Source organism: Malaya genurostris, chromosome 3 (assembly GCF_030247185.1).
Source record: "Malaya genurostris strain Urasoe2022 chromosome 3, Malgen_1.1, whole genome shotgun sequence".
Lineage (NCBI taxonomy): Eukaryota > Metazoa > Arthropoda > Insecta > Diptera > Culicidae > Malaya > Malaya genurostris.
In genome coordinates, this window is record NC_080572.1 from 278,024,833 (window position 1) to 278,035,112 (window position 10,280).

At 37.4% G+C, this 10,280-nt stretch overlaps 1 protein-coding gene across 2 annotated transcripts; it reads right to left on the reverse strand.

Moving 5' to 3' along the window:
* Positions 1-4,195: 4,195 nt before the first annotated feature.
* LOC131435931 (27 kDa hemolymph protein-like) lies at positions 4,196-9,882 on the reverse strand. Of its 2 annotated transcripts, none has more exons than XM_058604237.1 (6): positions 9,632-9,882; positions 5,269-5,319; positions 4,747-5,199; positions 4,539-4,689; positions 4,354-4,477; positions 4,196-4,296 (listed from the first exon to the last, which is right to left on the reverse strand). In XM_058604237.1, the coding sequence occupies exons 2-6, from the start codon at positions 5,312-5,314 to the stop codon at positions 4,276-4,278; spliced, it is 795 nt and encodes a 264-aa protein (XP_058460220.1). In that variant the 5' UTR covers positions 5,315-5,319; positions 9,632-9,882; the 3' UTR covers positions 4,196-4,275. The 2 variants fall into 2 exon arrangements, with proteins under 2 accessions (XP_058460220.1, XP_058460219.1); XM_058604236.1 differs by having other exon boundaries at positions 5,269-5,324; positions 9,632-9,880.
* Between the last annotated feature and the right edge of the window lie 398 nt (positions 9,883-10,280).

The following is a 10,280-nucleotide window of genomic DNA, read 5'->3' on the forward strand; positions in this document are numbered from 1 at the left end:
CTAAATTCATAAGACACAAACATGAACACACTTATCAACAATTTTTTAAAATCTGTTTGAATCAGCACAAAAAAAAACAGTGACCAAGTGGTGGAATGTCTGTGGCCATAGCCTAGGAATGTCTGTGTGTTGATTTAAAATAGAAGCTCATAGAAGCAAATCTTATCAAGGATTCAGTGGAGAACTGAAGCAAGGGACTGCTGCTACTGTGTTTTTTTATTATTATTTTTTTTTGAATTGGTCCTAATGAATATCAAAAATTATCCCGGGTTGGCGATTCAATTCATAGGACGTTGGTCTTACAAGCCAGTTGTCGTATGTTCGAGCCCCGACCTGGAAGGATGCTTATGTCGTTTTCGTTTTTAAATTGCACTACACTGGTGTAGCGAAAGCTGCACTGAAACCGTTCGTTTTTACCAGTTGCACTACACCAGTGCTACACTTTTTCTGCACCGATGCCACTGGTGTAGCACTCATCAAAAGTTTGGTGTAGCTCTGTGCAATGAAATAGTTTATTGTAGTCAATGGTTACTGTTTATGTTTTCGTCATTTTTGTTCGTTTATTCATGCCTCAGTGTAGCACTGCACCGGTGTAGTGCAATTTAAAAACGAAAACGCCATTAGTGTCAGTAGGATCCATAGTACTAGCCATGCAATGATTTTGTACACTAAGAATCGGCTGCGAAGTCTGTTGAAACAGAAAGGCCAAATTCCACAAAAGGAATGTTATGCCAAGACTTTGCTTTGACTTTGCTTTTTGAATATCATAAATGGTCCAAAAGCATAAAGCAAATAAGGAGTGTATCGAAAATAAACTATCCACAAATTTTTCTTTCAAATTATGATTAAAAACGATATTTTATTCAAACTAAAAATTGATCCGTTATTGCACGAGGTTGAACTTGAGTATAATGAAAACCGAATGAAATTTAAGTTATTCCTTCAAGAATTTTCGAACTTTTGATCGAACGCTCTTCATCAAGTTCCGGACAAGTGTTGCATCGCATTTTTTGGACGCTTGAGACCAAGTTTTTTGAACTCCTGCATGTTCCCAGCTGCCTTACCAGTGTTCTTGAAAACCCTTTTCACAATTGCCCAGTAATGTTTGATGGGTCGAAGCTGAGGGCAATTTGGTGGATTGATATTTTTTTCAACGAAATTTATACCCTTTTCCGCAAGCCAATTGAGAGTGGTTTTGGCATAGTGAGCCGACGCTAAATCCGGCCAAAACAGTGGAGGTGTACTATGCTTCTTATATAAAGGCAGCAATCTCTCCTGGAGACATTTAGATCAATAGATTTCTGCATTTATAGTTCCGGTAGTGTAAAAAATGGTTGACTTCAAACCACAGGAACATATTGCTTGCATTACCAGTATCTTTCGACCGAGTTTCTCTACTTGAATCGACCTGTCCACATCGCTCACATCCTCCCCAACAACGACAGTGAGCATTGTGAACCTGAAGGGATTTTTGAGTCCTCCTTTACATAAGTCCCATCGTCCATCAAAACGCATGCATCCGGACACTGCAGAAGACGCGAATACAATTTCCGGGCCCTTGTTGCTGATCGCTTCTTCTGTTTTACACTTTGTTTCGAGGTTTTCTGCTTCTTGTAGGTTTTCAGGTGATTTCGCCTCTCGATATGCTGGGTCATTCCGACACTCGTTCCTGCTTTTTTGGCCAAATCACGTATTGACATTGATTTTTTCTTCAAGACTAGAGATACCACTTTTTGAACTAGTTTCGGGTTTGAAAAACCGGGTTTTCTGCCTCTTCCTGGTAGCTCATCCAACGAATAGTGTTCTCCAAACTTATTAATGATGGTTTTACCACTGGCATGATGAATTTCAAACCGCTTTGCCAATTTTCGTATAGTAATACCGCACAAACAAGTAAACATACGAAAGCTAACAGCCAAATACACAGCATGTTGTGATCTGAACATAAAAAACATCACAAATACATGCATACAACACAAATGTATGTGGATAGCTTATTTTTGATACACTCCTTAATGCTGGAGGCCCGAGTGTAACAATGTAATCAGTGACACCAGAAATGCCTTCTGTTGACAAATGAATGCTAAAAATGTGTAAATGCTCGGTAAATGTATAGTCAAAATTACCTGGGCATTTCACACAACACGGCTAGGAGGGCCAAGTTTCATATACCAATCGATTCACCTTGACGAACTGAGCGGTGTGTGTGTGTCTGTATATGTGTTGTTAACAAAGAGTTCGAGATCTTTGAGGACCGATTTTGGTTAAACTAGTCCAAACAAACATGGAAGGTCTCCTCATCAACCTGAACGCTATTAAATGTTTTGAAATCAGATGTTTAGTTTTCGAATTGTACGAAGTTATATGTCAAATTTTATTGTTTTTCAACAATATCAGTCACAATTGCCCTTGTAAACAAAATATGTTTTGGAATTTAAATTTCACACGGTAATTGATATTCAACATAGATTGTTAAAATCCGTCCATTTTGACCAGAGATATCGATATTTTTGTGTAAGTAGCAGGAGTTTAGAGCGCTTCTCAAAACTGTTTTCTGCAATTGTTTGGAGGCACTTAAAAACAGTACTCTTTTTTATGACATTTTGCCTCGTTTTGATATAAGCACGGTTCGTTTTTGGAAACATAATAGTTCGAATACGGCATATGCTTTAAGAACATGGCCGTATTTTCGAAATAAAATAAATTTCTTAATTACATTGATTTAAGTTGCTTATAGCAATAATGACTGCTGGAAGAACATAACTCCTTACACTAATACACTAAGGTCTATTTTTATGCGGTCTGTTTTTATGAGGTTTTTTTTATGCGAAGTTCCAGAGTGATGAGGTTTTTTTATGTGGGTTTTTTATGCGGTACGTAAACTCGCATAAAAAAGACTTCAGTGTATACCATTCGAATCAGTTTGTCGCGATAAACAAATGTGTGCGTGACCAATAATGTCATTCATTTTTTCTAGAAGATGACGGAATCGATTGTCTCCATCTAAGATTCAAATAAAAGATGTCATAGATCGGTAGCCAATAAATTCAGGAAGCTGTCTGGAACCTGATGTCGATAGATAATTGCTAGTACGTTAAATTAAGAATAAAAACGAAAAAAGTCTGGCTGAATTCATTTGTCAGACGGAGGAATCATGTAAAATTTGTTGCAAAATATGTCTAAAAATTCTTGACCTATATTATCGTTCTTCCTAAACACAAATTGTGGTATAGTATGAAATTTTAATTTTAAAATTAATTTGAAAACTAACAACGTCAATGAATATTCAGGCGAAAACACATCCGGTATCACTATAACGCTATCCGTGTCTCCGCACTGAGAGAAATTTGGTTTGCTTGATTTATGCTGAAAGAGATTTCAGAAAAATAGACATTTTGTTCGAGCACTTAGATGACTTCATTGTGCCAGAACAAAATCTCCTCGATTGGTATGACATGGTACAAACACCGAAACAGCATTGATAAAAGTAATATAAAAATTATTTATAAAACACGCTTTGTAAAAACCGATTCTAATATACTTCAGAGTATCAATTAATCGTAAAATAAGTGTTAGAGAAAAAAAAAATTTCTCGAATTATTTTGACATGGTCTACTGTGACTTTCAATAACAAATCCGAAAAGAAAAACAATCGAACCAATTCCGCAAATACTAATCCGTTCGATCGAATCTTGATCTAACAAAGTTAAAAAAAATCAAATTGCATTGCTTCATAGTCGTGCAAATTATGCATAGTATATAAGCATAGTATATTATTTGTAACTGAACTATATAGTCTTATAGAAGTGAAATAATGTAAAAATAATGAAGTGTAAGTCAATGTCTGAAAAGTGCTTGTCGATTCCAGTTCTAAGCCCTAAGCAGCGAAAACCCTTCGCAATAATGCAGCTTTTTAAACGTCAATTTCTCATCGAGGAAGACACCCAAATCTTTCATCTCGTTAAAGTAAAGTAATTAAAGTAAGCAGGACGATCAAATGGTCCGGAACTTCGCTGAACATGATATTTCCCATTTCAACAACAAGCAGCAGAGCAAACACATTGGCCTTGGTTACGTAGCAATTTCGAATAATTAGTAAGATAATATGTTACGTCCTTATTTTCCATTCTTTCTTTTAAAATTCCATTCTTCCTTTCAAAATTTGTACTGTGATCGTATTTTAAGCCACTTGAACTTTATGCTGAAACAGTTCTTTATTATTCGATGATTTACAATTTCACAGCTTATCACAATTGAAGAGTTTCAACCTACAGCTTATCTGCGTCCGGATTTTCCCTATTGATGAAGAAAAACATGTATCACACTATGAATATCATGTCAAAATATCGTTACCTTCGGATCACAGGGTGACCCTTTTCGAACAAATCTGAAAAGCGATTCGACCAAATTTGCCGGAGTGGATTCCTCGCATTGTTCCAATTCACGAACCAGACAGTTCTGCAGTTTGGTGAAGTCTCTGCAATAATCAATAGTTAATGACACACTTCGAGTTGACATTAGTGACAAGGTCCACTTACTCGCACTGCTTTGGACCGATAACCAATTTCGGTACGGTTGTAACGGACAGGTCAACGTCCGTTAGATATCCCGAAAAAGTATCGTTGACACACTTGATCAAGTCATCTTTCTGTTCCAGGAAACATTCTGGACCCTTCTCAGCAATGAAAACTGAAAAAAAGTGTTTTATAATCAAATCAAACGTCAAAAGATGAAGAACTTTCTTACGAGCAATTTGATCACCGTCTTTGTGGCAGACAAAGTTGAGCAGATTCTTGAACACGTCCACCCCGTAGCTTTTATGGCGTTCCTCATCTTCATCTAGACACGGATCAATCGTGTTGGAAAACGTATTGACACACTCCAGTAGCGTGTTTCGCTTCCGGCAGTATTTGTTGAAAACAGTGTCCAAATCACCGGTCGGTTTCGCTTCCTCTACCTCACGCCGGAACTGATCGACATCGACCAAACCTTTGACACAGTTGGCCAAATCCTTGGCACCTTGTTTGATTTGCTCGTACGACGCTTCGGATCCGCCCGCTTTGACACATTTTTCCTTCAAAGCAGATTCAATGTCGTCCAGATTCGGCATCGATAGGTTTTGCAGGTTAGCCGGCAAGTGCTGTCGAAGCTTTTCAACGTCTATCTGATTCATCTCGTCGCCAAGTGTAAGAAAAGGACCTATAGGAGAGGATAGGCGGCCGGATCAGCGCAAGGAATTTAAGGATTATTTAAATATGATTGACTTACCTACAACTGCTACGATGAGCAGTGATAGTAGTTTGACGTTCATCATATTTACTTCGCTGAAATCAATACGGATGGTATCAATTTTATCATAATTTGAACGAGTAATTGATGAAAAAACTCTATCGATATTGTTATTGCTGTTCGAAGAGGCGCAAATGAGGTCAATTCGTTTTTTGAAGAGCAATGATTGGAGAGAGTGAAAAATGGTTAAAATACAAAGTATATTATCAGATGCGGTAAATCTGTACTCGTTGGGAATGAGAAATCTGATTTCCCAACATTTTGATACCGCTTGAAAAATAATTTTACGAAAGGTCTCCTCACGAGAGCTGATTTTTTTTTTAATTCCATCTTCTGATCAACCATCAACCAACCATCAACCAGATGATACTCCGGGGAAGACAAAACGGGCGAATATTGTATATTGAAATAAGAATATGGTATATTGAGAAACGAATATAACCATAAATCGATGATTTTCGACCATTATTCGCTGCAATAATGCACAGCTGTTGATGTATGTTTTCCATTGTGATGTGCTTTAGTCCATTGCCGGGCACTCATTCGATTCTCAAACATGTAGTGAATCAAGGTTTCATCTACAGTTATCAATCGAGACCAAAAGTCCATTTAATTCCGTATCAGCATGACTCCAAACACGCTTCCGAGGTGCGCTCGCGTTCGTGGTTTTAACAAAAAATATTGTGTACACACTTAATATTGATTCTGCTTTTGTAGCATATCTTTTCGGTCGACTATTTATTGACGGTGCGGTGGGCTTGTTGATGCAGACTTCGTCGACAGTGGCACGAAACACTCGATACCTCTAATTCACTAATAATCTGAAAGAGGCTCTAACCTCATTTTATTTATCTAATTTTTAGGACTTTTCCCACCGTTTTACCACACATCAATTAATGTTTCATGACAGAACACCTTGCAATGATATCCACTAGGTCTCCTGCAGATCACCTCATCTATAAACTGGAAATTAAATCATCAGTTCTCTTTGGTTTTGGTTTGAAAAACAAAGCACAATGTTTTACCGGTCTCGAGATGAGCAAATCTAAAGAACAATAAACAACGACAATATCGAGGGCACGACCAGTGTCAATTGTTATTGATTTTGGAAACAGCAGTATTTGATCTTAGATAAGCCAAATTTGAATCATGTCAAAATGAAAAAAATACATATCGGCAACGTACGGACGTAAAGTACTTTCCCAAATACTTTGGATAGACCTTTGAACAAAACAAAAATGAGACAAAAAACGCTTACATACAAGGACATCAACAACAGCAGTTAAAGGGACAATCAAAGGATGAATGCGCGTTTAGGGACCCCGATGGATGGTAGTGGAAAGTAGGTATCTAAAAATTAGAAAAATGTGACTGACTGTAAACTACTCGAAAACAGTTGAAAACTACTTGAAAAACTGCTGGAAAACAGTTCTGTTTAAAAAACTGTTTTTAAAACTGCTCTAAAACTGCACGTAAAACGACTCTAAAAACTGCTAAAAAAATAAAAACTGCTCAAAAAACTACTCGGAAACTGTTCTGAAACCTGTTTGTAAACTACTCATAAACAGTTAAAGACTATTTAAAAAACTGCTGGAAAACAGATAAAAATGCTTAAAACTGTTCAGAAATTGCTTGAAAATTGTTCAAGAACTGCTCGAAAACTAATCAAAAATCTGCTTTAAAACTGATCGAAAACTGGGGCATTACCTCGAAACGAACAATTCTTTGTAAGAGCGCTTGTACGAAACAGTCGATTTGACTTGGTTGCTAATGCCACCCCTACTCTAAAAACTGCTCGAAAACCACTCGAAAAGTTGCTTGAAAACTGCTAAAAAATTGATAAGAAACTGCTCGAGCACTGCTAAAAAACTGATCGAAAACTGCATTGAAAGCTGCTTCGAAAAACTACTCGAGCAATTGTATGAAAATTGGTCGAAAACAGTTCTAAAAACTGCTCTAAAATCTGCTTTTAATCCTGTTCGAAAACAGCTACAAACTGCTAGAAAACTGTTCTTAACCCTAATCGAAAACGGTTTAAAAACTGCTCGAAAACTACTTGAAAAACTGAAAACTTCTACAAAAAAAGCTCGAATACTGCCACAAAACTATTTTAAAAGCATCCTAAAAACTGTTCGAAAACTGCTCCAAAAAGCTTTTCGAAAAACTGCTCGAAAACAACTACAAACTGCTCGAAAACTGTTCTAAAAACTGTTCGAAAACGATTTGAAAACTGATCTAAAACTACTTGAAAAACTGTTTGAAAACTTCACAAAAACTGCCAAAAATCTATTCTAAAAGTATCCTAAAAACTGTTAGAAAAACTGTTTAAAAACTGCTCGAAAGCTGCTCCAACTATTTGAAAAACTGCTGTGCTATATGTCATCATTTGATTATATACAACTGAACCTGAGTACTGGACATTCAAGTGCTGGAATAGAATTAAAGAACTAAAAAGTGATTTCCGAACCTGGAATCAGTTCCAGAACCCAAGCTCCGAATTTAATTCAAGCATGCAGGTTCTGAATTCTGGAAATAAATTCCGAGATTGAATTTAGGAATTAATTCCAAAACTCAGTTTCAGATCTAAAATTTAGTTCCGGGATCCAGATCTAAAGCTCATATCTTGAATCTTGTTCCAAAATTCTGAAGTTGAATTCCAAATCAGGATTTTTGATTCGAATTCCGAAAACAAACAGAGGAACTAAAATCAGTTTTGAAATCTGTTGAGGAAACTAAGTCCAAAAATCTAGTTCCAGAGTATTACCCGTATTCGCTTGAGAAAACTGAAACTACCCAGGGCAGTTTTATCAAACAAACACTTTTTACGAAAATGTGTTTGGTTTCGCAGTTAGCAACGGGAATTTGAACAAACCTGATATAAAAAACCAGGTACGAAACTGACTCTATTTTCAGTTCAACAACGTGGAAACTAGGTTCGAAACAGTAGTTAAGGTTTCACAATCCAGTTCCGGATTTAGTTCTAGAATACAGGTTCAGAAATTAAAACTAATGTCGTTTTCGCTTGACTATAATAACCCAGGAAACTGGTAAACTGGGTTATTTTAGTCAAGCGAAAACGACATTAGTTTTAATTTCTGAACCTGTATTCTAGAACTAAATCCGGAACTGGATTGTAAAACTTAATTCTAAATCTCAAATTAAATTCAGAATTCAGGTGGCCCAAATTCCAGGTTCTGAATTCAGTTGTAGAACTCAGTCTCAGAGTCTAATCCAAATGATACTTTACACCACGCAGAAGGAGATGTTGTTATTGCTATTGGTGGAAAGTTGTCACTACGGCGTCCAGCCCTGTCTACCGCACTAGAAGTAATGATCGACTTTCGACGATGGTTTACCTTGTATACTAGTACAGTTGGACATCGAAACTGATACTACCTTAAACTAAAATATTGGTTATATCACACTGTTGCGTTGAATACAACTCGAGCTATTTAAGATTAAGTTCTATCCATTCTTCCACAGGTCGAATTTCAAAAAAGTGTCTCATAGTAAAGTAAGACGTATTCACGTAAAGAAACATATTTCCATCGAAATGAATGTCGGACCACACCGCTGAGACATAATCTCAAGCAGTTGCAAAGCAAACGACTGAGGAATAAATGGAACCAGGAGTCATCTCTACTAGGCCGTTTGGAGTGGAGACTCTCGAAGAAATACAAGTTCTATTGCACTGTAGCGATGAGAACACCGAACTGAGAAATTTATTAATTGATTTGCGGTGAATGCTTGCAGTTAGTCGAAGATTAAAAGATAGCAAAAGCGAGCATGTTGTAGCACTGCACGAGAAAGTTAGAGGTAAGTGTGGAACAGACACATCCTGAAGTTGAACTGTTGCAATAACGGCGAATCAACGACCGTACTAAGTCGAATTTGCATGATTATGCGAAATTAAAGTCGATCATGCCAATTAGCAGACAACCTGCCATTGCAGTCCTTAATGTGACAAAAGATTTAAATTTGTTTTTTTCTGGTTACTAAGTAACTAAAGATCCTGGCATATGTAGAACCATGATGTTGATTACTTGAAAATGAATATTGTAATGATTGGAGCACTTATTCACAAAAACCTAAAATTGACGAGGTTTCCTCTGATGCTCCTGATGTCGTGTTATTGTGGTAACTGAAAAGTGTTCATGATTAGCACTTATGGCAAAACTTATCAGTCTCTAGGAGGAGGAAAGGAGAACTCCTTATCGACAACATCTTTTACATAACTGCACTACATTAACATAGGAAGTCTTCAAGAAAATTCTAGCGCCACACTAGCTTTCGGTTCGATCTTCAAATATTCCAACAGTTCTTCGCATTCGAACACACTTACTTTGTTCACTGTTATCAACCGAGAACCGGGCGAGCTGTTAACGCGAGTTCGACCGTTTTTTTGTACTCAATGTGAACCGTCCTGCCGCACTGCTACGATCTGCCTGCGGAATAGTAATGCACTAGTCAGCACTGGTTAATCGCGTTTTATATTTACAGAGCGTAGTATGGAACTTAATCCTGAACGAAAGCTCCAACACATAAGGAAATTATTCCTCAATAAAAAATGATCCATTTAGACGACCGATCGATATTCCTTTGTTGATGATTACCCCGTGATGAAGAAAGTGTTCGCGCTACCATTGATAACAAGTCGACGAGGAATGTGTGATCACTACCGCCTGGTCGTACAAAAATGATGCAACACTCGGATGATGCTGCGCACACTCGTACCGGGATAATAGAGCTGCGTTTATGAATGGACCACCTTACGTATCACACAGATATGATACGGTTTATTAAGTTCGAGCACGAGGATGGAGAGAAGGCCGGAAGTTTCGAATAATCTGTCTTGGTCACGGTGACCGGTGACGTAGCAGCTTCCAAGTAGAACAAGCGCACCCATAAAAAGAAATTGAGGTATATAGTGTAGATAGTGCACCAAGCATCCGTTCGTTGTAAATATGCTAAGCAATGCGGCGGCACTTGTT